We start from the raw sequence: 26,327 nt of genomic DNA, 5'->3' as shown, positions 1-26,327 counted from the left end.
ATGTAATTCTTAATAGCAAAATATATTGAATTTCTGCTTTGAGTCTATTTTTATAATAAATTCTAATTGCTGTAATCCTAACTTTCTAATTCTATATTGAAATTTTTAAAGGTTGTAAAAGGCTCTATCTGTAGATTAGTCATAGTGATTATTAAAGTGAGCAATACTGTGAAAAGTAGTGTTGACACACTGAGCTCTTTCGTCTTGAAAACCTGATAAGATACAGAAATGTGCTGAAATGCACTATAAAGGGGTCAGGTTGGCGTAGCGGTACTTTTCTCGCCTTCCACCGCTGTGACCTGGGTTCGAATCCCGCCTGGGCCAACATGTGGATTGGGTTTTCAGTCCCTACCTGATTCCGTGGGTTTTCCCTAGAATATTCTTCTGGGCTTTTCCTCCCACCTCTAAAACTGTAACTTCTTCTCATTGTCTTCTCTCCACAGGTTTCTTCAGGCTTGCGAGCTACAGTACTTAGGGCACTTTTGAGGGATCCTTGGTTTCATTACCAGAAAGAAATAAAATAAAAGTAAATATAAATTGTGTTGGTTATGAAGAATTTAACTTCACTTTCTCATAGAGAAAGAAGGTAACGTTCTTTTGAATTACATAGCAAATGTTCAATGTTGCCATTTACATAAACAAAATATACAAACAAACACTTTGTTTAATATGATATGTGAACATTTCATCAAATTCTGTTCCATTCAATTAAACGGACATTGCGTCCAATTGGGCTACAAAAGATATTTTAAACAAAATGATGTTAATTGGAAAGAACATTTGAAAGTAGGATATAAACATCCACACAACTATCTTTCAAACAACATAACGTGAAACACACACAGCCTGTACCGTACGGACACTGCTGAAAATACATATGCGTATGCCACAAAATGTCCGCCGCGTCCCATGTAAGAAATCAGCTTTTCTTTTCTTTTCCTTTCCTTTCAACCAGACCACTGAAATATGATAATTAAACAATCCAAAACATAAAATTTTCCAGAAATTTCAGACTGTAATTCCCTTTTAAGGTGAAAAATCAACTTGCAACTGCACAGACTTTAAAGAACTAAAGTCCCTTTTGTTTCCAGAACAAAACAGGCTGTGATTAATTCTGCCTGCAACTTGCCGTCAAAATTGTAATATTAAAGTTTACTGTAACTAAAATGGCACACACGGTGGTAGAAAAAGACAACTTTTTCATTCAGAAAAGTGTTAAAAAAAAAAATTGTGCAGCGTTTCGAAAATAGTCCCTTTCGAAGTATCAATCACACAAAGTGGAATATTGCCACATGTAGATCCGAACTACGATAAAAGTTTCAATACGCATTTAAAGTTCGTCACCCGTAGGTTTCTTCCTGCCCGTAGACTTTTTACCGTTGAGATCTGCTGGATTCGGTTTGATAGGTTTGGCTTTTTTACCATCTTGAACTATGACCTTGGGCCCCTCGGCCTGCTGCTTTTTGCCGTCTTGGTTAATTTTCTTGCCCTTGGGGGGCTTCTGGGAATCGGTCTTTGGGACGGACACTGCACAGCGGAAGCCCATGTTGTCCGAGCCGGCGTCGGGCGTGTTGCCCGTTCTGAAAAAGAAAAACAAAGTATTGCAACATTTCCCTGTATTTCAGTCCATGTTCTGTCCCGCACTTCCCTGCCCGTTACTCACTGTACTGCCAAAAACCACCCAGCACTATATGGTTCTGTGGGTCATCAAGAGTGGATGCAATACATTTTGTATAATGTCATTATCCGATGCCTGAATAAATCCCTGTCATCTGAACGGTAGGCTGTTTACAGCATGTCGCTGAATTATTCGTCCCAACCCCATGTAACGGCCTTGCCGCAAAAATAGAAGCTCTATTCCACGGTAAAATGGTGGCTCTGATCAATTGGATGATGTTTATTCAGGTGTTGTATAAAACAAATAATTAATGTTTCACATTCCATCTGTCGCCTCATGAAATTATTCTCACCATTGCACTCATAAACATTCCTTATTTGTAATTTATAGAACAATTAACTCAAGACAACTAAAATAGATTATGGTGTCGGACATGCACACTTTATGAACTAATTTTCAAGTGGCTGGCATCTTAACTTATTTTGAACCACTGCTACAGTCGAACCTTTGCATGGACTCGTTTTTAACAGTTTCACACTCCAAATCTTCAACAAAAATTAGTCCCCACGTCTGTAAAGCACCTGACTGAAACGGGTGTAAAGTTAATCTTACTTTGTTATGCGCATTTTTGACAAATGCAAACTCAGTCTGAACGGTTCCTGCACCGAGCCAGTAGACTCTAAGTTGTCCTGGTTCAGATGTCAAAGGTCAAAGGTCATGCATGCATTGTAAATTCATTGAACCCACCTGGTTGTGACCCTGACTTGATGGTTGAAGGAGCCATCCTTGGAGTCGATGTAGGAACCTCCTCGTAAGACGTACTTGGTGTTCTCTGTTTCTTCCGCGTCGTCATCGCCGTCAAATCGGGATGAGGTCCACTCCCACACGTTGCCAACCATATCATACAGGTCTGACAACAACAAAAAAAGATCCCAAATAAAAGGTTTTTTTAGGATTGCAGATGCCCAAATTGAAATACTTATCTTTCTTTTTCTTTTTAAATAAAACACACAAGTGGAAAATTGGTTTGGGGAAAAAATATCAAATTTGATGAGAGCAGTTGAAGTACATCTTTAACAAATTTTGTTTTTACTATTGGGGAATAAATGTGTGCTTTAAGACCGGTCGAGCATGTTTAAAACTGGCCAAGAACTTATTCATAAATACCTTTTTGGTCAAAAAAATCTAAAATTTCGGTCCATAAGTCAAATATTATAAATTTGCAATGATTTTGTTCATCAATTTTACTTCATGTTTTTTTCTTTCTATATTTTGGTATGTCTCTCTCGTCAGAAGTCGTAAACAACTCCTTATATGGAGATTAGCGTGCATCACGCCTACTACGCGATGTGGCGCAGAATGCAGCTGTGCCAGTGTATTGTGAATTAAGGACTTTGAAATACTGACTCACTGGTAGTGCTTCGCATGCCTACGTGAGGATTATTAACGTTCAACCAATGAAAGGGTAAAAGGCGCCGAAATTCATAGGAGTCCACATTTCATGAGACACTGGAAAAGTGTTTGAGACCGGCCGGCCGGTCTTTTTCCGTTTTAAAACCGGCCACGTGACAGGCTCTTGATCAATAGGAATCGGTAAACCTTCTTAGGCATTTATGAATGAGAATTAACACAGTTAAAGTCAGTTCTGAAAAAAAAAAGTCCTAACTTTTTGCCGGTGGCCATGTTAAAGTAGAATTTTTCACCCGTAAATTCTACAACAATGGAACCCGCAGATATCTGTATCTTGGGCCGTACCGTATTCGTTCTGTTCGGGGAAGGCGTCGACCGGTGACACGCCCTTGTAGCCGTCTTTCTTCGCATTCTTCTCAGGAAACTTGCCCTGCCAGATGTTCATGCGGGACAGGTCAAACTTGTTGCCCCATGGATACTTCCTCTCTGAAAAATTAAAAGACCAATCGATTAAAAGATTTACTTCAAAATCAAAATTAGAGTTTATGATCCCGATAATTCAAGCACAGATATAACCATGTCATATTAACAGCCTTGCAACTGTTAAAAATTTACCATATTTTTGGAAATCCAATTTTCACAGGACATCCCACAAAAGCCTTTGAATCCTTGAAGGGAATGTACATCTTTGGCTTTTGCTGTAATTTTCAGAAATGGACTATTTGAGGGGTTAGTATAATAGATCAAATTTTGTTACACTGACATGTTTGAAGATTTGTGTTCGAAAATGCGCGAAAAACCAAGAAAAACAAAAAAGTTCAAGTAGTCTGGTTCCCCGACTCCACTAAAGATGAAATGGATCAATTTATAGATGCCGGAAATATGTAAGGTAAGGGAAAAGGCTAGCTGGCCTGCACCCATTCACGAACATGGAACCAATAGCTAACAAAATTTGGACTGAAAAAAAAATGGTAAATTAGGAGCAGTAGTTGACCACCCTTGGAAATTTAAACACACAAAAATACCACTTTTCTTGAAAATGACTTCACACCAGGTGCCATAATTTTACAGGATGCTTTAGACTGTCATTTACCAACATCCTAGTAAAGTATTTCGTAAACATTTGGTAGTTTTGTTTTTTCGATGTTTGCAAATGTTGTATATTCCCTTTAAGCCTCATCAACTTCTCTCCATTTCTCAATGCAACTGGCACCTGTTCCACATTGTGTTACATTGTGTTTATTTCCTGAGGAATCCACAAAACCATAGAGAGCTCCGGCGGTTTGAAAATAACAGGTAGGATGGTTAACGGCGGTACCGGGACATGGGTAGCCACCACTCTGCCATTACAGCACAATGAAGCAGTTACACCCCTCCCCTTCCTTAACCCTTTAACTCTAAACCCCTTCCTAAACCCACACTGTTTAACATCCTGCCCCTTTAAGTGCAAAGCTTTCACCCATGCCAGTCAGAGTACCATAGGCGATCCTGTTCCCCTACCCCTCCCCACTAACCTCCCAATCAGCTTCTGTGGGTAGCCTCAAACCATGTCAGTCACAGTAACGCCCCCTCGCCCATCCCCACACCCATCCCCACACCCATCCCCACACCCATCCCCACACCCATCCCCACACCCATCCCCACACCCATCCCCACACCCATCGTCACTCTTCCATCCATTATGGAGGAGGCAGCCTCCCACTGTGTTCCAGTTGGTGTTCTCCACCCACGAGTCATCACAGTATATCTACTCTGGCTACCCAGCACCCACCCCTAAACCCCTCCAACACTTCCCCCTTCTTTCTTGCTAGATTCCCTCTTGCTGCAGCATTCCACTCCATCTCCGTGGGTAGCTTCCATCCATGCCACTAGTGCCTTGCACCTCTGCTCCCCTCCCCATCACCCCACTACACCCCGCTTGCCCCTCGCTCCACCCTTCTTACTTGCTAGACCCCCTCTTGCTGCAGTCTCCCACTCCATCTCCGTGGGTAGCCTCCATCCATGCCACTCACAGCATGCCTTGCACCTGTGCTCCCCTCCCCACCACACTCCACCCCTTCCCCCCTCCCACACCCCCTGCTCCCCCCTTCTTACTTGCTAGACCCCCTCTTGCTGCAGCCTCCCACTCCATCTCTGTGGGCAGCCTCCATCCATGCCAGTCGAAGTAAGCCTTGCACCTCTGCTCCCCTCCCCACCACACCCCACCCCATGCTCCCCTCCCTTCTTACTTGCTAGACCCCCTCTTGCTGCAGCCTCCCACTCCATCTCTGTGGGCAGCCTCCATCCATGCCAGTCACAGAATGCCTTAGCGTCCCGCAGGCTGACGTGAACGACTGGATGGTTCAGTCTGTGCTCTATAGTGGATCCTTTCCCTTCTGGCTAAGTGAAACAATTCCGTACAAGAAATATTAGTTTTTCCACAAGTTACCTTTTACCTCAAGAATTACAAAGCGACAACGTTTAGTTAATAGTGTTCAATGCTAAGGTGACATTTTCCCTTCATTTTAGCTTTCCAATGCAAGAAACATTTCATCACTTTTATCAGACATTTCTCTCTAAATTTTCTATAAAATCATTGAAACTTTTTTCATTGATTAAATTTCAAAGATCAAGTAATCAAATATAGTCACTCCAAATTCATCCCCTGCCCTCCTCCATATGTCCCCATCCCTCCCAGCAAATCTTCCTTTACCTCGCCTGCACCCCTGCCATGGCCTGCCTTGCACCCTGCCCACTTCCCTTCAAATCTTCCATTTCCCACAGCCCTGTCCCTCCCCTCCCCTCCCTAAAACTTTCCAGGCATCTCCTTTTACCCGTGTTCCTTGTCTTCCTGCATTTCTGCCCAACCCCCTGTACCCGGTCCTGCCCTTGTCTCCATATCTGCCAAACCCCTCCTTGCACCCCTGTTCTACCACTTCCTCGCCCCTGCCACGCCTCTCCCTTACCCCTCCCCACCCAACCCATGATTCACCCCTTCCTCACATTCCCTGCCACGTCCCTTTCCTCACCCCTATCCTCACCCCGCCCATACTTCAATTCCCTTCCCCTTTCAACAGCCAGTCGTCTGAATGGGTCATTCCTTACCATCCTCCAGTAAGCCCTGTCCACTGGTACCCACCACGGTGCTCCCTAGAACAAACAAAAAATACGAAGTATCTTTTGAGAGCAAATTCTTTCCTACTTTTGATTTCATTTTTCCCTTGTAGCCGGATTAGTGCTTTAAAATCTTTATCCAGTCAGTTTAAAGCTATAGTCCATCATTTGCAGCTATCCGAAAAGTAGCTGGCGTAATTATTGTTGAAAAACATAATTGGTTGAAAGATAGTAAGGGGATTAAACTCCCTGTGAAATTATTCTTTCTGGCAAGCTGTCATTTTGAAGTAATCAACGAAAGAAGGCCTTTCCAACGGTGCTTCTTAAGACGCACCGTAGGAAAATTTAAATTAGTAGTTCGTTTTGTTATTCAGCGAAGCGCGCGCAAGCATTGGCACGACGCACACGCACCCCCGGTTGCTATAATTCGTCAGATCAGTGCGCGACATCGCGTAGCTGCATTCGGCTCAGCGAGAACATGTCTCGGACGCTGAATTCAGGCGCAATTCAAAACATGATTCAGCAACTTTTGATTTGAAATTGAGATCCTAGAATGCTGTTTTTCTCAGAATATACAGCTGAAGCTGAGCTGAAACTTTATCAGGTTAGTTGTTCAGTACCCTTCTTTAGATTTTGAGCACTTTTGTTGCTTCAAACGAACAAAATGCACAAATTACAAATGATGGACTATAGCTTTAAAAACCTGAACACAGTAGAAACTGAGAACAAATCTACTCTGTGTTTCTTGCAGGAATTGAACCAGAGACACTGGATATGGAAAGAAGCAGAACAGCTATGAAGGAAAAACTACAGAAACTCGAGTGCCCATACTTTACAGCATGTTTTAAAATTTGTTACAAATACAGGTGTGCCAGTCCTCAATTTATATATATTTGATATTGTTTTCATTACCAAAACTGGCATCAGAGTGTCTTGAGAAACGACCACGTCTACATGTAACATAGCGCCCCTTCAACAAAGATATTGACTAATTGGGGAACCAGCCACCAACATAGGGCTGGATAGCTCGGTTGGTAAGAGCACCGGAACAGTTATTCGGAGGTCGCAGGTTCAAACCCCGCTCCAGTCAATTTCTTTGTTCAACTTTTCAATTGTTATAATTCACCTAGTCAGTTTCCCTGTGTGGTTCATTTGAAAATTAAAAAAAATAGAAGGCAAACAAATTAATAGCTTAAATCCATCAAACAACAACGGTAATACATGTAGTTACTTTTAGGACCCCTCTATTTTTTTTTGGGGGGGGGGGGGTCACTCAATTCAATAACTTCTTGCAAGGTGTTTGTCAGTCCAAAATTACAGTTGCATTTTCAAGTAGTCTTTTTCTTCAAGGCGAGTTCGAAATGTAAAAATGCGTTTTTGTTCTGTTTTACAGGAACGGGGTTCCAAAACTAACTATTACCACAACAACAGGTGGGGTGGCATGGGTGGCTTGTGCGTAAAGCGCTCGCCTCTCACCAAGGTGACCACGGTTCGAATCCTGGCCGCGGATCGCATGTGAGTAGAGTTGTGCGTTGGTTCTCCCCTGTGCCACGAGGGTTTTTCTCCGGGCCCTCCGGTTTTCCTCCCTCCGGAAAAATCAAACACTTTCGATCTCAGGCTGTGCTCCGTGGTCATATATGGGTCGATGTGGCCGGCAGCCATAGGCGCCTTTACGTGCCAGCGGCCCGACCACGTTGTAGCCGCGTCCTTCGCAATTCAGCATACCAGCTGCGAGTAAGGATGATTAGCCTCCCAAATTATTATTATTATTAACAGCATAGCATGTACCTTTATTCTATCTTTTGCTTCTTTGCTGACTTTTTTCGACACGAACATCTCCAAAACAAAACTCCATCCAAACTTTTCAGCCTCCGTCTTGTATTTCTTGGCCTTCACAAATTTCCTGCACATCAACACAAAGCACAAGTACTGATCAAAATGACGTACAACTGTTAGCAAGTGGAGTGCTGTGGCCTCGTGGTTAAGGGCACTGATTCGTGGTCTGTGGGTAAAGCTGCAGGTCGTGGGTTCGAGTCCTGGCGGGGTCATGGTGCGTGCGCCCTTGAGCAAGGCACTTTGTCACTCATTGCTTCTCTCCACCCAGGAGTAAATGGGTACCTATGAGGGCAGAGATGGTTGTTGTGATTGAATAAGCTTCCTTGCGCCTAACAGGCAGCATCGAGCTGTATACTCCCCAGGGAGCTGAGATGGTATATGGAATGTTTAATTGGCCCAATGATTAGGGATAATAATAATGTAAAGCGCTTTGATCTTAGTTAAAAGCGCTATGTAAGGCCAAAAAAAAAAAGTCTCCGGTTTCTGGTATGGAGCTTGCCCCAAAAGTGGTGCGGCGACGCGGCTTTTTTTTTTTTTTTACCTGTTTTTTTTTTTTTTTTTTGGGCTTCAAATGTCGGCTGATGACTGCAAATGGTGCCCGACTAAACTTAGTGCAAATATATGGGAGTCCACAGAGGTCACATGAAGCTTATTCTCGACCATAACCCAATCTAAAAACACGTTAAAATTGTGCAGCATCAGGATTCCAGTCAAACCAGTGAGTTTGGCGGTTTTGAGACATCATCTTTCATTAAAAAAACCTTTTTCATTTTGCGGACGCGCATGGCTATGGCGACGCGCGCGCATACCAGAAACCGGAGACTTTTTTTTTTGGCCTTAACTAAATGTCGGTTGAATTTTTTTTTTTTTTTTTTCAAAAGTGAATAACTTTTACATTACTAGGAAAATAGCAATTGAAAAAAAAAAAGCGTTCTATTTTTTGAGGTGAAAATTGAAAATAACATGGGAAAAATGCATCTTTAATAATTTAGAATTTGATTATTGGGATATTCATTAATGATCGAATATTCAAATAAGCAGTACATTCGGTACAACCCTAACAAACAGGGGTGTGGCTAATATCTGAAAAGAGCATGGCAAAGCACACTCAACACAGTACCAAGTGTACACAGAATAAAACAGCGCCCTCACAAGGGTGTGCACATACCCAATGGAATTTCTCCATCCCGGTGTAATATAAAAATGTGGACTCAATGAAATGCAGACCCAGTTGTATGCCACAGTGCAGGGTAACCGTCCATATACAATGTGGGGTCAAGAGACCAGATTTCACGGGAGTCCACATTTTCTAAGACAACAGTCATACCTGAAGGATGCGATGGTGACGGGATACCTGTTGATCTTAAAGGACTTGACTGTCTGGAGGCGGGCAGGCCCCTCCCCTTCCTTGGCATCCTCTGCGTCTGTTCCCATGGTGAACTGCTGCCCCTTGATGAGGACCATCTCCTCGTAGTGATCAACATCTGCATCTGGAGTTTGAGATGTAACATTAAATTACACTGCATTTCAGGCATTTCTGCGAGTCCTCAAAAAGCTCCGAAAGACTTCCGTATTCGGCCACCACTTTTTTTTCAATAAATGTTGAAGCGCCAGAAAGTACCATCCTATTTTCTCTACTTTCCCTCCTCGACTCTCGCCCCTCCATCCTTCCCTCTTCTGATCTCTTATTAATCAGTTAGTGACTTAACGAACATCCATGGGAATTGAACCTGGAGAGGAGAGAAACTGTCAAGAATAAACACAGTAGTCATCCCCTTGACTACTCGGGGAGTCAGGTTGGCATAGCGGTACTTTCTTCGCCTTCTACCGCTGTGACCCGAGTTCGAATCCCGCCTGGTCCAACATGTGGATTGGGTTTTCAGTCCCTACCTGATTCCGTGGGTTTTCCCCAGAATATCCTTCTGGGCTTTTCCTCCCACCTCTAAAAAAACTCTCATCTTCTCATCGTTTTCTCTCTACAGGTTTCTTCAGGCTTGCGAGCTTACAGTGCCTAGGGCGCTTTTGAGGAATCCTTGGTTTCATTACCAGAAATAAAATGATAATAAAAATAATAACAAATGCTTGTTGCATGCCGTTGAGAGTCCATTCGATATATTTAAGGTGTCCGTCGAAGTACATTGTATGTAAGACTAACGAATATTTCACAAGATAAATATTTATGAGAAATTAAATATTCATGATGAGGTATCAATTTAATGAGGCTAGTGCGTTGTCATGCGCACTGCATACTTCCAGACCATTCAATATGGATGCCTACACAATCGACTGTCCGAACGATGTGTGCATCCAAAATGTGCCCTAAAAACACATTTTCCCTTATGACTTATGTTTTCAGTTTCCCACTTAGCCTAATGGAATTTTCTTCCATGAAAACACAAGGGAGGTGAAAATTGTTAATTATAATAATATTGCTTTTTAGAAGTTGTCATCCTAATTGTTGGACTGTGAGCTGGCCTACAGTGATCGGTTGAGTACTTTTGAAGTTCGGATTTGAAAGAGACATGAGAGATGACACTGCATTTCACTGTAGTTTCTTTATTTTCATTCATACAAAGTGTTTATCATGTTTATTAATATTAGATAGTGGATATTTTGCCGGAGGTAATGACGGCAAACTAACGATTACTAAAGGTTTGCCGGCGGCAATCCATATCAACAGAGGGCGCTGTACTCTTTAAAATAGGGCTGAATTATAAGATGTATTAAATTCCCACCAAAAGTTGTGTAGAACGTTTGGTGTAATGGTTAGGCAAAGGCTCTAGAAAGCGGGATGACTCGCGTTCGATTCCGACCGCACAACATTTTAAAGTTTTTTTTCTCATCCCCAAATAAATAAGAATATTATTCTTTTATTATTTCAACATGTCTCAAACATTTTTTCAGAGTATTACATTTTCTTATTCAGATTTGTGGCTCTGGAGGATTTTTTTTACAAGGGAAATAAACTTAAGTCCGAAATTAAAAAATGGTCTGAATCCCATCTTGTGAATACGAGGTAACAACGATAATTTTGGAATGGAGCCAGACTAAAACTTGTCACCGGAAAATGTTTAAGTACAAAAAACAGTAACTGCGCATGTTCAGTGCATATCTGGCAAACTAACGTTTACTAAAGGTTTGCCGTCTCCGGCAAAATATAGGGCCTACACTGCCTTAATATTATAGTACCATGATGGCGTGAACCGGTCTGGCATGTCTGGCATTTTTTCCACTGTTCTGCTAGCACTTCCTCTGCACATGCGCATGTATACACAAAAGATTACTGCTTGATTGATGCTGAGCAAATGTGTGGAAAAGTGGGATGCTTGTTGCAATTTGTACTAGAGTAGAGGCCGAAATATTTCCATGAAAAAAATGCCATAATTTACCAACTTGTTGTGCTCACATGTCATTATTAAGCAGATAGTTTAGTTAGAGCCAAACATTATATTGTAACCAGTCATGCGGTTACCCATAGAGCAAGGAATTGCTCTATGGTTACCCCTAGAACCATGGGATGGAGGACGTGCTCCACGTAAGCAGCGGAGCTGCCGTAACAACCATGACAACATGCCCAACCTTAACCATGTATGCTAACTTACCCAGAGGAACATCCTCTTTCAGAGTTGCTTCTGAGCTCCAAAACACCCACGAAATTACGACCGAATAGAGCAGGAATGTCGCCCGTGTGTACATATTTACTGAAATGTGTATAAATCGCAGCTGCAGTGTCCTAGATAACACTCAACAGTAACTTTACCGTACTGACAAAGTAAATATTTTGAGGAAGAGATTAACCTAGTTTATGTACACGTAAGCTAAACACATGGCACAGCTGGGAGAGGGTTAAAGGTCACGCGTCCGGGAGCGCACAAGGGCGCCACCACAGTGATTATTTAGTCGAGAGATCGCTTCTCAAAAGTGGGGGGGGGGGCATAATGATCAGAAATCATGTAAGCGCGAATCCCTAACGGCGTGGGGTTCGGGGCCCGCTTAAAAGGCCTCCGAATAATGTTGGATTCCAGACGCTCTGTGGTGCGATCTGAAGCAATTTCTGACCACTTTAATAACAATTTTTAGCACTTGAAGATCATCACTGATTTAAAACATCATTTTCGAAATTGGAGTCATTGAATCAGCTTTTCTGAGCTATATAATCAAATGTAGGCTGCAATATTTATTCAGGAACGAAAAAGTGGGGGGGGGGGAACGATATTATCCCCCACTTTTTTAAAGACTTGTTGCCCCCCCCCCCCCCCTCGTCCCCCACCGATTGGCGCCCATGTATCTAGTAGTTTTTGTTTCCTGACCTGATTTTGCGGCTTGCATATGAGCACCTATCCCAACAGATATCAAAAGCTCATACTTCGATTAAAGATCGTACTGATAGGCCTACTTCACTACGAATAGGCCTAATATCCACAGAGCTGAACAAGTTTAGGTTTTGAACATTCTTCTTTGGATTTTGAGTGGTACGTGTTATTGGAAACAAACAAATTTACCTGAAAAGCAAATAATTCTGTGCCTTTCAGAAAATTGTGGGTGTGCAGGTACCCGTCACATTCAGGAATAGAACATGACACAGCAAGCCTTGCCCTCATGGTGAAAAAAGCCTGAATGAGAGTGGCAATATTATTTTATCCCCAAATTTACCCGTAAAAAGAAAACGTTTTGACGAAACGAAGACCCAATTATTATACAAATGTACAACCATAATCTCTCATTTTGTTTGGGGGATTTCTTTGAACGGGTTCAATACCCCCACGTTAGGAAACCCTAGTCACCTGGTTTAGCCCAATTATATAAATTTACAGACACCGCCCCCCCCCCCCCCCCTTGGGCTTTCTTGGCTAAATAAGTTATCACTGTTCACATGATTTTTCATATAGTTTTATTACGGTTAATGTGCCAATATAACTTTGTGCATTATAAGCTCATCAGTAATGAGGTTTGGCAATACTTGACGATATCTAGGGGAAAGGTATTAATGAGCGCAACGTTAGGGCGGGTTAAGTCATCTCTTGATCTTTCATACTGTCCTTATAATATCCATTGACTTGAATGCTTTAGAACACGTTATTCAAGCAAAGATAATTAGAATTCCCAAAATATGCTTTTTCAAAGAATGAAACTGTTTAAATATACCAAAAAATATAGGAATAAATATATTACAACTGATGCTATTTACGCCTTACGCAAATTAGGCACCTTCCCAAAAGAATTGCAGGTGTCACCCCTTCTAAATATCTTTGTTAGGGCTATATAAAGCAGGATGACCGTAAAGTCAGAGCCAAATTCTGCTAAATGCACATAAAAAATCTGCCAAATTCCCCAGAATTACTCGAAATACACTTAAAATCACAGGCAGATTGGTAGTATTGACTTGATTAAAGTTCAAATTACATTATAAACAATCTATAGTAACACAAGATGTTATGAAATATCGCGTAAATTTCGGGCAAAACGCAGATCCGGCCACGTACCATTTTTTGGTTCAAATTTGCTGTTTTTCTGTCAAATTACCATTTTTGCAGAGTTCTGCCAGAAATCTGCCCAAAAAATCCATTCTGTCAAATTTTCTGTCAAACTCATTTTTTTTTACACAAATTCTGTCAAAGTTAGCCGAAAATCGGCTAAAACGGTCACCCTGGCTATAAGAATCGATCTGCAAAGTTTGGTGCTCGGTGGACCAGTCGGTCACGATTCCGACCCTGTCACCTGACTATGAGCAAACACGATCATATAATCTTCACATATTAGGAAGAGCATGATCACCATGACTTGTAATACTGAGCTCGGTAATTGGCGGGCTTTTTGTGTGACATCAAAGCCAGCGTGTGTCGTAATAATTGCTGTGAGAAACACGGCCTGTCACTGCACTGCACCGATTAATATGAAGTATTAACCGGTGTCCGCGTGCCGTCTTCGGGCGATAAAACACCACACGTATTTTGCTGCATCCTCGCACGAGCCACGTTTCCTCTCTATGCGACCTGTCAGTTTTTTTCTCCGTTCTGGCTCTCGGAATTATTACACATTCGGAACGAGATTGTAATCGCATTTCACTGTTCTCATGTTGTTTTGATGGATCTTTTATTTGAACTTTTTAAAACTCAATTTGACATGCTTTTTGTCGGCAGGCGGAAAATGGCAATACATATAAAAGGCCCAATGCATTAGCTGCATGCCAATAATATAAACTAATTCTAAACATCGGCAATTCAAAGAAACAAGATATCCAACAACTATTATTCTCTTCTTATAACTTTTGTTCAGGCGCGTAGCCGGGGCTTTGTTTGCATGTTGCATAAAAAAATTTCCGTCCCGTTTATGTGCCGTCTCGATCGAGTTTGCATTTTTTTAATCCATTTTCGCCGTTCCATGTCAATGGACAAAATTGCTTCGCAGCGTCTGGATGTTGCTTTTAAAATCTTGAGCCCGTTGCAATGCACCGGCACACAGCACAGCGGCGTATTAGTCAGGTGGCTTAGATCTAATTTTCGTCAAGATAGTGACCGACTGGTCCAAAGCACCAAACTTGTCAGATAGATTCTTATAGACCTTGAGAAGATATTTAGAAGGGGTGACACCCGAATTTTATTTGGGAAGGGTGCCTAATTTGCATAAATCGTTAATCCCTGCCGTGTAATATATTTATTCCCATATTTGGTACATTTTTATTTTTTATTTTTTTGAAAAGTGTATTTTGGGGATATTACATATCTTTATTTAAATAACATTTTCCAAAGTATATAAGTGACTGAATAATTATGAGGACATAGTAACGATCCAAAATGGCCAATATTATGCCCTAAAATGCGCGCATTTACCTTGTCCCCAGATATCATCAATAGTCTTGCCAAACATCAGCATTGATGAACTTCAAATTCACCACGTAGCTTACTGGTACAGTTACCCTATTGAAACCTTATGCAAAATCATGTGAACAATGAGAACATTGTGATATTTAGCCCAGAAAACAAAAACTGGGGAAAAAAACGAGGTGTCCATAAATTGGGCTAACAAGTGAGGTGAAGGGTTGCCTAACATGGAAGACTGGAACAAGTTCAAGGAAATTCCCAAAATTATTGTTGAGAAAACGTTTTGGCGTAGACAAAATTTTGTAAACAACAACAATCTCTTATTTGGGGGGATTTTGTTGAACTTGTTCAAGTCCCCACGTTACCCTTCCCGTAGTAGCCCAATTTACGGACACCACTTTTTCTCCCCTTTTTTGGTCTTTTGGGCCAAACATCAAGATGATATCAATTTTCACATGACTTCCCAGTTATTTTTGTTAGGTTAACTATGTCAGTAAGTACCTTTGTGAATTTGAAGCTCATCAATACCCACGTTTGGCGAGACTAGTTGATGATATCTGAGGAAAAGGTAAATGCGCGTAACTTTAGGGTAAAATAGTTGCCATTTTGGTGATTTACTATGTCCTCGTAATTATTTAGTCACTTACATGCTTTAGAAAATGTTATTAAAGTAAGAATATGCAAGTAGAATCCCCAAAATACACTTTTCAAAAAAAATAAAAAAATATAAATATTCCCAAACATGGGAAAAAATATATTACACGGCAGGGATTAAAGATTTATGCAAATTAGGCACCCTTCCCGAAAGAATTTCAGGTGTCACCCCTTCTAAATATCTTCTCTAGGTCTATAAGAATCTATCTGCCAAGTTTGGTGCTTTGGACCAGTCGGTCACGATTCCGACCATATGCCACTTGACTATATAGGGTTCTCATCCTAGGGGGACAAGTTGGGGGGGGGGTGGATGTTACAGTTCAGGGGTGCCCAATTTCATGAGGGGGGGGGGGGGCTGGACACCATCTTCCCATGCTGGATTCCCATGAGAGCTAGGCAATAGGTGGCGCTATTCGTTTTCAACGGGACGTTCAAATAAACAGCCACTTGCGAAAACAAATGCGTCATTTTTTGGGGCGTGAAAAATAAACACAAATCGTGAAAAAAAGCACTACACTTCATGTTCAACCCGCTATTCATGGTCACTTAAAGGCCTGTGCTTTTCTCCGGTTGCCAATTTTCACGCTGGGGATGGGGGGTTGGGACTGGGGGGGGGGGGGGTAATATTGGGGGGGGGGCGGGGGGCGTGCGCCACTGTTTCAGTTTGTCTTTCTTTCGCAGGCCATAAACCCATGGAGCCATAAACCCAAAATTAGTTTGTGGTCATAAGCAGGCATACGGCTCATGTGCTGTAGCCAAATTCCTTACTTCAATTGTCAAGGAAATCGAAAAAAGAGGAATTTCTTCAAGAATCGTGGTCATGCAGGTTTGACCCGAAAACAACAACTTCTTGTAATTGAAATTCAGTTGAATTACTGTGTTTCTCACTAAGTTGGGGTAGGCCTAATTATTGATAAGTATACTTATTATTATTAGTAGGCCTACATGTTATACCCAAAATAGATGATGGTCGTTTTCCTTAAAGCGACTATTTTGCGCCAGTTTTTAAGAAATGGAAAACCCAGAAATTTGACTAATAACATGTTTTTAAAGATGCAAAATATTTACACAAAATCCTCAGAGGTTGCCCCGTCTTCTCCGATCGTTAACCCCACCCTCCCACCAAAATAAAAATAAAGAAATACGTAAATAAAACATCCATACACAGGTGAGGAGGACGTTTCATCAAAGCGATTAAAATTCCAGTCATCTCCAGCAAGAAAAGCAGGATGTAAGCTTTCCTGCGGACGAGAAGTATCAGCCGTAAAAACAAAACAAACATCGCGCGGACGTGGCCAAGGAGATTTTGAGCGCGGGGAAGTGGGCACTTAGCCCGCCGTAAAGCTCGTTGAGGTGCCCCGCACAGGCCGCTCTGCTCGCTCGGTCAAGCTATACAGGCGGTAGCCCGTAACCATCACATTAATTTTGGTTTTTTTCATGGAGCTAATGTAATGAAGTCAATTTTAAAAGTCGCTATATATTTCTTTCCATATTTTCCCATACTGGAACTGGAATTTGATGCCAAAACGTGTTATTCTATCTGCGCTGCATTTCGCAATCCAAGAGCGGTGGCTGGGTGTGCTGCTATACCCCCCCCCCCCGGCCCGCTCCGACTGACTAAGTGATTACTAAAAGAATTTTTAAAAATTCATTTTTTCCTATCCCTGAATAACGTCACCACTCATGACTGTACATCTTAACTTATCATTGCGGCTTCAGGCCTTTTTGGTCCTGCATATGCGTTGACTGTATAACGGCCCATCAAAATGTGCATTATTTTGAAGGTGCAGTGTTAATCATACATGGGCGTCGCCAGGATTTTAGGGAGGGGCAAAGCTCATTATTTCCCCCAAATCCTTGTACTTTCTCTAGCATTTTTCTTAATTTATCATTTTTCGAGGGTGAGCAGAGGGACATTTTTGCACACCCCACCCCCATTGACACCCCCCGCGAATGCTCATGCTGTTAAATGTGCTTTAAATTAATAGCATTATGAAGTTAGCTCCAATTTTTGTTTCTTCTTAATTTCCAGGGGTGGGCCGGGCAAGCACCCCCTTGCCCCCCCCCCCCCCCACGCGACGCCCATGGTGGTGTTTCCCCTCCGTTCAGCCACTAACTAAATGCTACGATACTAGAATAACGGGTTGAAAAGTTTGACTCGAAGTTATCTTCTCAAATTGTCTTAAAACGCAGGAGAAAGCATCGTTGATTTCCACATTTTCCGGGAGGCATGCCTCCAGACCCCCACGCCTTCACTAAAAGATCAACCCCTCCTTCCAGTAGGCTAGATCCGCCCCTGAGATGGATTGATATAATAGAGGTATAACGTTCATTGGAAGCAAATATACATAGCTCTAGACTGTTTTTAAAGACCGATAGTCATTTTCACTCACCCAGAGCTTCATCGAGAATTACCCTTCCTTGGAAGGGACTCAAATGGCGAAAAAAAACCAGAAAAAGTCTAATTTAGTTTTCATCGACTCAAAAATTGCATCATTTTGCTATACTAAAACGGTTTCCCTTTCACCCAATTCAACTTGCAACGTGTTGAAATTTAAAACGGATATTACATGATTGTATTCCAGGCAGCACTTTCTTAAGGTTTAACTGTAAAATAAAATTTCAGGTCATTTTAGACACATTTTTTTATCCTTTTTTGTTGCAACCGAAAGAAAATTACAAATAAAGTAGCGCCTTCTGAAAGGCCTAATCCTCCATTAGCCGCGTTTTGTAAACAAAAGGCCTTTTTAGCTATAAGTCCCAAGTACCATCTTTTGTGAAGGTTGTACCGCGATTTCATAGCAGCATAGACGAAATGCTCCGCACTCCACACCGTGTGCTCATGTAGGCCTACTTCACCGGGCCCCCCTAGAGCCACAAGTCAGACGAAATAATCAATCAGCAATCCACCAAGACGATGGGGAGAAAAAAAAAAGAGGGAGAAACTAATGACGAATTAGCAATTATCTTGAGTGCTTCTTTTAATGGACGGCAGATTGCTCAAGACTGATCAGGGAGACGCAATAGATATGATGCTGCAGGGCCGTAGCTCCACGAAGCCTATACATACGCGTATGACGGATGGAGGATGCGGCATTCAGTAAATACGGTTAGCCTCGATTACGATGTCTGTACAACTTCCTTTATAACCGATTACGAAATGGTGATCAAAGTTTCGTAAATAGCACATTATTAAAGGAAACTGCAAACATCAAAAAACGAAAATGATCAAATTATCAAGAAATATTTTACTGGATTATTAGGGGATGACAGTCCAAAGCATCCTGTAAAATTGTGGCTCCTTGTGCGCTGACATTTAAAAAAAAAAACCTGTATTTTTCTAACGCTGGTCCACCGATGGTGTTACTGTCTTTATGATGTCTCTAATCCCGTTTTTCTTTCGTATTTCTGTGCATCTGACCCTGTCTCTGATTGAGATTTTAAGCATCTGCCTCTCCATTGCTCTTTGTGCTGAACAAAGTTAGCCTCCTACAAGTTTTGTTGTTGTCCATGTTTCTGCTCCGTAAGACATTGTTGTTAGCACACACTGTTCATATACCCTTCTCCGGAGAGCCATCAGTGTTTTCTTATCACAGACTATTTCTCTGTATCGTCCAAAGCACCTCCATCCGAGATTAATCCTTTTTGAGACTTCCTCTTTTGTGTTATTTTGCTTTGGGTAGATACAAAAGACTAATATACCCAAATCAAACAACCCCCCTTCTATTTTGTATGCCATAATAGCTCTGGTTCCGCCTCATTAACGCATGAGGCGCGCGGGCTCTACCGTAAGGCATGAGTCCTGATAACATTAAAAAGAGCAACATCATTTAACCCCATTAAATGTTGCGTGCAGGCCGGGTACGGGTTGACTGATTGTAATGATTTTACAATGATGAAGGAGAAGTTCCGTACAATATGTAACTTTCATTACATGTAATTAATTCTCTCTCTCTCTCTCTCTCTCTCTCTAAAAAAAAAAAAACAGTTTCTAGGATATTTTCCCAGCATTTTTTTTTAACTGGTAGCCAGAAGATAAGATCACACTGCTTGCGAACCAGTCTCAAGTTGCAAGCATGCTGGGTGCCCATTTTTGTTACCAGACATTTTGGCCGGTTAAATTAAAGTAAAACAGCTTTACTTAGACACGCAATGGAATTTGCTCAAGGCATAATAATTATGTCATAATGTTAAAATCATAAGCGATTGAATGAAATTTGTCTTTTGATTTAAATTCCAACTGTTTCCATTTTTCGTTCCTCTGATTCTATTCAAATGATGTATTGGATTTGGAATTAGCCCAATGAGTTTGAGAATGCTGCATTCAGCATCTACACTTTTTGTATCTTTGATTTCTTTTTCATAGATTTTCTAGTTGCCGTGTGCTTCTGATTTCTACATTTCTATCGCCACATCTCACTTCGAAGACAAATTCCTGAAAATCAATTAAACAAATCTGAATCTACCTTCTTTCTTTTTCGAGATGGTGGGCTCCGAATGAGAATCCATATCTTCCGCTCCGGAGATATCGTTTAATTTAGCTTGTCAAATAATACAAACCAGGACAGAAAATCAAGCAGATCCAAATATTTTAGCAAGGCCAAGCGGAGCCGGCTAGTCTTCCGGACCACCACTCTGGATATTTGACTTGGTGCAACGCGATACCCCTGAACGCTGGGGTCTAATAGATTATACTGCCACGGATTTGAAGGGAAATATAAAAAAATATTTGACCCCGGCTAAGAAAATGTCATCGAGCTGTGACTTTGGGGCCTCCGGTATAATACGGCGAGAGATATAATATTCAATCTCAATTTGGTGTAGGTATATACTGCGACGACATTTTCGGTTGAAAATCGGATGATCTATGTTGTTTGCTATTCGTATACATGTCTACACCATAATGCATTTATGCTGATGAAATGGTAAAAAAATTAACAGTCAAAAGATAGTCAGTAAACGAAGTATATGATAATTCCATAGGGCGAGAATTATACCAAGTAAGGTATCGAAAATGCCAAGTACAAAGCAAGGAATTTAACAAGCATAAGAGAAGTGCCGATACCAAGTATAAGTCAAGGAAAATAGCAAGTAGGCCTATAAGGCTAGGAAAATACCAAGTATGAGACTAGGAAAATACCAAGTATAATGTAAGGAAAATAAGGCAGGAACATTATAAGTATATAAGGCAAGAAAATACCAAGTATAAGGCTAGAAAAATACCAAGTATAAGGCTAATTAAGAAAATACCAAGTATAAGGCAAGGAAAATACCAAGTATAAGGCAAGGAAAATATCAAGTATAAGGCAAGGAAAATACCAAGTATAAGGCTAGAAATAATGCTAGGAGAATACCAAGTATAATGCTAGGAGAATACCAAGTATACATGTATAAGGCAAGGAAAATACCAAGTATAAGGCAAGAAAAATACCAAGTATAAGGCTAGAAAAAATACCAAGTATAATGCTAGGAGAATACACGTATACATGTATAAGGCAAGGAAAATACCAAGTATAAGGCAAGGAAAATACCAAGTATAAGGCAAGGAAAATACCAAGAATAAGGCAAGGAAAATACCAAGTATAATAAGGCTAGGAAAATACCAAGTATAAGGCTAGGAGAATACCAAGTATATAACTAAGGCAAGGAAAATACCAAGTATAAGGCAAGGAAAATATCAAGTATAAGGCAAGGAAAATACCAAGTATAAGGCTAGAAATAATGCTAGGAGAATACCAAGTATAGGCCTAATGCTAGGAGAATACCAAGTATACATGTATAAGGCAAGGAAAATACCAAGTATAAGGCAAGGAAAATACCAAGTATAAGGCAAGGAAAATACCAAGTATAAGGCAAGGAAAATACCAAGTATAATAAGGCTAGGAAAATACCAAGTATAAGGCTAGGAGAATACCATGTATATAACTAAGGCAAGGAAAATACCAAGTATAAGGCAAGGAAAATATCAAGTATAAGGCAAGGAAGGGGGATGAATTTTCTAAGTATATATGTATGAGAATCGTGCAAGAAATTTGAGAGAAGTTTTGGGTTCAATTACATTTGGAAAATACAGTCGGCCAATAGGCCCTATATGTCGGTTTGGTTTCGTCATTTCGCATACTACTGGTGATTTGGCACTTTGCCAAAGAGTGGGAACAAAATGCAAGGTGTATAAAAAAAAATCGCACGTGGACAAAGACACGTGTTACAAACAAGGGGGCCAAACGGCACACTTTCTATATCGTCTGTGGAACCAGCTTGCCGGCTGTGCCCGAGAAACGGCGGGAGTTTCTTCCGCCCGAATCACGTCCGGTAAACACACAAACAGCGGACGTCAGTGATCTTTACGCGGACGTCCAGCCCCTTCCATGGACTGCACAGGCCCGCTGTAAAGCACGGTGCCCGCCGAGGTTTATGTAAACCCAGTCGAGTGCTTTTCTAAAAGTGTGCAAAAAATGTTGCCCAAGTCCTACAGGCGACGTGGGAAGAATCATCAAGTACTAGCGGGGTCGGCGCTCTTACCGCATTGTAAGAAAGAAAGAAAAGGAATCGGGAATCGCAAGTCGAAATAGACACATGTCGAAGGCGTTTGTTGATGGCTTCGGCTGTGGCTTTTCACCGCGACGCGCCTGTTTCAAACACCGAAGCCATAACAAGAACCTGATTCGTATGCGGCATATGAGTTCCGGGTCGCTCTTAAATTTAAAAAAAAAATCCAAATTGGGCTTAATTTCAAATTGGGTTAAATTCCCAAACTGGTCGCGGCATTCTTGTTCATTAAGTCTCACGGGCTAAGTATTTAATTGCTCGAATTCCTCAATACCATTTGGGTTTTTCGGGGGCTGCTTTGAGTTTCAGTGATTGCAGATTAAAGAACCAGTTAGAGAAAAGAGCCTGAAAGCACCCCATATGTCTTTGAGCTTCCAGACCCCTCCGCGACCCTTCTATGGGCAGTTTACATGGGGTTTGCCCTTTCTCTTGCTATAATTGTTGAAATAATGATTTTCTAATCGTAATCACCTCCGAGAAAAAATTCATGTTGGAATTTTATCTTGGCATTTCACAAGAAATAAAAAAGGGTTGGGAAATCAGTTGGAGATGGGTAAAAACGAATTTTACTTACGACCTTTCACATCCGGATTTTCGTACCTAGGTCTCCTTGTTCGATCACGTTTGTTTTCAAATCGCATACTTGCGTGAGAACGAAAATGATAACGACGCGAATATTTACCTACCTACATCCGATGGGTTCTAGATTTAGTCGGGCTTGCTTGAACACAGTTCTTCTCAACGGTCATTTTAGATTTGTTTGTAAATGAGAATTAGTCCTGCAAGTTAATTGAAAGAAACTGTGTGTCCCAAAAGATATTGTGTTCTCCTATTTAAGTTTAAGTTTTTACCCGATTACGTCCCGGCCACACAATTATTTCATAAAATGTTCATGTTAGTACTAGTGCCCCGAGTTCCAACAGTCCACATGTATTTTAAATTTTCGGAAGTGATAGGTCAATGTTTGTTTCTCTTTCACGTCATGCGATTTTTTAGTTTCCATAACCATTGAGATCCTAGTAATAATTTTACAAAGGCCTTTTTCCGAGGGTGAATTGTCTATATAAATCAATGTACCACAAATAATTTTTAAAAATCCGACTTTTACACGCTAATTTTCCTATTCGAGGGGTCTGGAAGCGCGCCACTAGGGGTCAACTTTCCGGCTCTATATTAAAAAAAAACTAAAGTATGGTAACCTTCAACTTAAAGAATTATGCCATTGCGGCCGCAGAAGTCTTTGCAGGTTAGAGCGAAAAAGGAATCGAAATATACCCATCGTACATTAATTGTTATTTTGTTGATACTTAAGTTTTCTAGACAGATTTTACATGGATAAAAAAAAAACAAGATAGTTGAGTAACAACGTACGACAATCACCAAGTTTCTACATACACTTAATAGTTTTGGAGATACGGTGAACATATTTCATAATAAAACATGGTATATCCTCATCAAGTATTCTTGGCGAAATAATTCATCAATTTCCACGAACTTCTTGCATTGATTGCGTAAGCTTCATCCCGCGGGTTTTTACGTAATATTACCCTTCCATAAAATGACTTTCGCGGTCATGCAAATGACGAAATCTATGCAAATGAGTGAAACATACGTCACAGGCCACGCAGCTACCTGCATGCGTCATTGGGAGAGACCGTCCACTAAACACGTGACGTCACAGATTTCGAAACGCTACTATTACCACTGCGCCAATAATGCTAATGGTTATAGGCAGGTGAAATCAATTCTGTGAAAAAAAGATTATGCATTATGCTTTTTTTCCGTCCGTGTTTCCGGCATTTCGTTCCGGGTGTCTTTGTCTATAATTGTCCCCATTTGATTCTCTTCAATGTCATATCGCACGCTGATGAGGATTCATATTTTGGTGCAGAGATAAAGAAAATATCTGGTATAAAGTTGACAAGTTTCATGTAAAATAATGGTTTAAATCACACATAAATTTAGTGCAAAACAACTGTCGACATGTATAATGGTCAGCGTAATGGTTTGGGGGAAATGTTGGGCCTCATTTGAAGACTATCGCAGCTTCAATGATTTTTGCGTCAATCAAGTTAATTTTGTTTTGATAATACATCTTGAACATTTTGCAACGGACAAAGTCACGACGACTTGCAATTACCCTTGAATTGGAATCAAAACTAAACCAGATGTGAACGACAATAAGTTGTCTTTGCTTTCTCTCATCCTCCAGCTTATATAAAACCAAAACTGATACTTTGACTCTTTATAGAGTGCATCGTACTTTGTCGGCTATTTCGGTGTGATATACCCATGATCCATCACCTGGTATAGAAACACGACTATCTCAATGTCATCCGTTAGGAAATGAAGCAGACGATAGGGTGTGAGTTGAACAAGACGATGCATTATCTTTTACGCAGAAATCATTTCCACTGTGTTTTTTTTTGGCGCCGCCTCAAACTGAACGCTGCGATAGCACACATCTGCAAATCGCACCCAACTCATGACGCAAAGACATTCAAAATCCCAACCCACATTTTAAGTGAAGATTTACACCCAAAAAAAGGTGTACTGTTCGTCAGAGACACTTTTAAAAGAATTCCTCAATATAAAAAAAAATAACTGAGAGCGGCTTGGAGAGTTGAGTGGATCCAGCAAAATGATAAACGAAGAAAATAGCAAAGATGTTTGGCAGGAAATCGATACAGGAAATCGTTACAGTTCCTCAAATATCGTGTCAAATACACTAGCGCTGATATAGACCTATTGGCAAGAACTGTTGATCAGAGGGGACAAACAATTGGTGGAAAAATTGCACATTTTGTACAAATCTTCAAAACAAAATATGTAACAGATGAGTATGGATTGAGATAAAATGGGAATCACAAACTAATGCGGTAAAAATAATATGGCGGCGATTTTTATGGGGAAATATAGATTTTCGGTTTGACAAACAATAAATTCTCGGATATGCAAAAATATTCCAAATCACTATCGATTCCTTCGTAATAGAGCTTGTGTGAGAGTCGATATTGATGCCTATACACTAAAACCCCGGAGGCCTTCTCGTATGGTTCCGGAGATATCGCTTTGCATTTAAAAAAAAAAAAATCCGAAGAACCAGTTATCAAATAGGAGTTCGTCAAATACATGTTCTCTGAAAAAGAATGCGTTGTTGTCTCATACGCGTGGACATCACTTTGTATAGATCGATTGCATTCGGCAGACATTGTGTGATATATCTTTTGTTAGGTTAATTCATTAACAATAAACGCAAAAGGTACTACTGAGCATCCCGGCATGTTGAACAAAAGCACCTCTCAAAGATGGCCGCCAGTGCAAACCGTCTATACGGGTGATCAGTCAGGATGCCAGTTTTTGGGTCTATTTGGGTAATGCTCAAGTTTATTAATTTATCAAAAAACAAGCTAATCTCAAATATTTTTAAACTTGTTATTACACCCACAATTAAACAAAAATAACATGATTTGGTTAATTTTCATAGGACTGCCAAGTCTATGGCTACAACTTAAAGTGCTTATGCAATGTAATTTTTTAAAAATACAGTCCTTAAAAATACACGTTTGTGTACGTCCCATTAAATTTTTAAGCCTATTTTCAATGTTTGTTTTGCCCCTTTCAAGGGTATTTTAGTGCCTTTTTTATGCTAATGCGAATTTCCATATTCATGAGCAAAAGTGTGATGTCATTTCAGGCAGAAACCTCAATATAACAGGTATTTCAGTACCAAATGTTAATGCCCAACCTATAATGCCAGTTAAAACACCGCAATGCATGCATCTTAATACACTGATTCTCCCTTCCTTTTTTGACAACAGAGCAACGCCAGAGGGCGTTGACCTGCATGAATAGCTGGTGCCCCTACACGTTTTCCCTGGTCACCCGAACTTCCGGATGAGCCCTTGTAACCGTTTACGTGCATTTTGCAGTAGCACTATACAATGAATATTTTGGCCCTTTTCTCTGAGGTTAGTGTTTCATACATTATTTCTCAGTATTTTTTTAAGGAAATAACAGCATTGAGGTTTTTCTATTAAATGAACTGCCAATCAAATTAAACCTTCCCCCATAAAAGCAATTATGTAAATGCTTTTACCTAACAATTTTGGGTCAAATATTTATAGGCTACTGTTTGTCATTTTAGAGTTCCCTTTTCTTTATATATTTTCAAACACCTATTGCAAGGATTTTTCTTTAATACGCAAAATAGTACAAAATATTAAACAAATCAAAGAAAAAGCTATTTTCTTTGGCAGTTCAATTTTTTTTACTCAAACTAGAAGATCATGTCTCGAGGAATAAAAAAGTCTCCTGATGTGAAATATAAGGCATGGTACTTCAGT

At 40.7% G+C, this 26,327-nt stretch overlaps 1 protein-coding gene across 1 annotated transcript; it reads right to left on the bottom strand.

Annotated features, from left to right (window-relative positions):
* Positions 1-791: 791 nt before the first annotated feature.
* LOC119745652 (inactive C-alpha-formylglycine-generating enzyme 2-like) lies at positions 792-11,807 on the bottom strand. The gene is made up of 8 exons (XM_038222170.1): positions 11,560-11,807; positions 9,285-9,447; positions 7,910-8,024; positions 6,113-6,157; positions 5,257-5,407; positions 3,374-3,514; positions 2,366-2,528; positions 792-1,580 (listed from the first exon to the last, which is right to left on the bottom strand). Exons 1-8 carry the CDS (start codon positions 11,651-11,653, stop codon positions 1,331-1,333), a joined length of 1,122 nt encoding a protein of 373 aa, XP_038078098.1. The 5' UTR covers positions 11,654-11,807; the 3' UTR covers positions 792-1,330.
* Positions 11,808-26,327: the final 14,520 nt, after the last annotated feature.

Source organism: Patiria miniata, unplaced genomic scaffold, assembly GCF_015706575.1.
Source record: "Patiria miniata isolate m_02_andy unplaced genomic scaffold, ASM1570657v1 HiC_scaffold_7, whole genome shotgun sequence".
Lineage (NCBI taxonomy): Eukaryota > Metazoa > Echinodermata > Asteroidea > Valvatida > Asterinidae > Patiria > Patiria miniata.
This window is presented reverse-complemented; position numbering and strand designations above follow the sequence as displayed.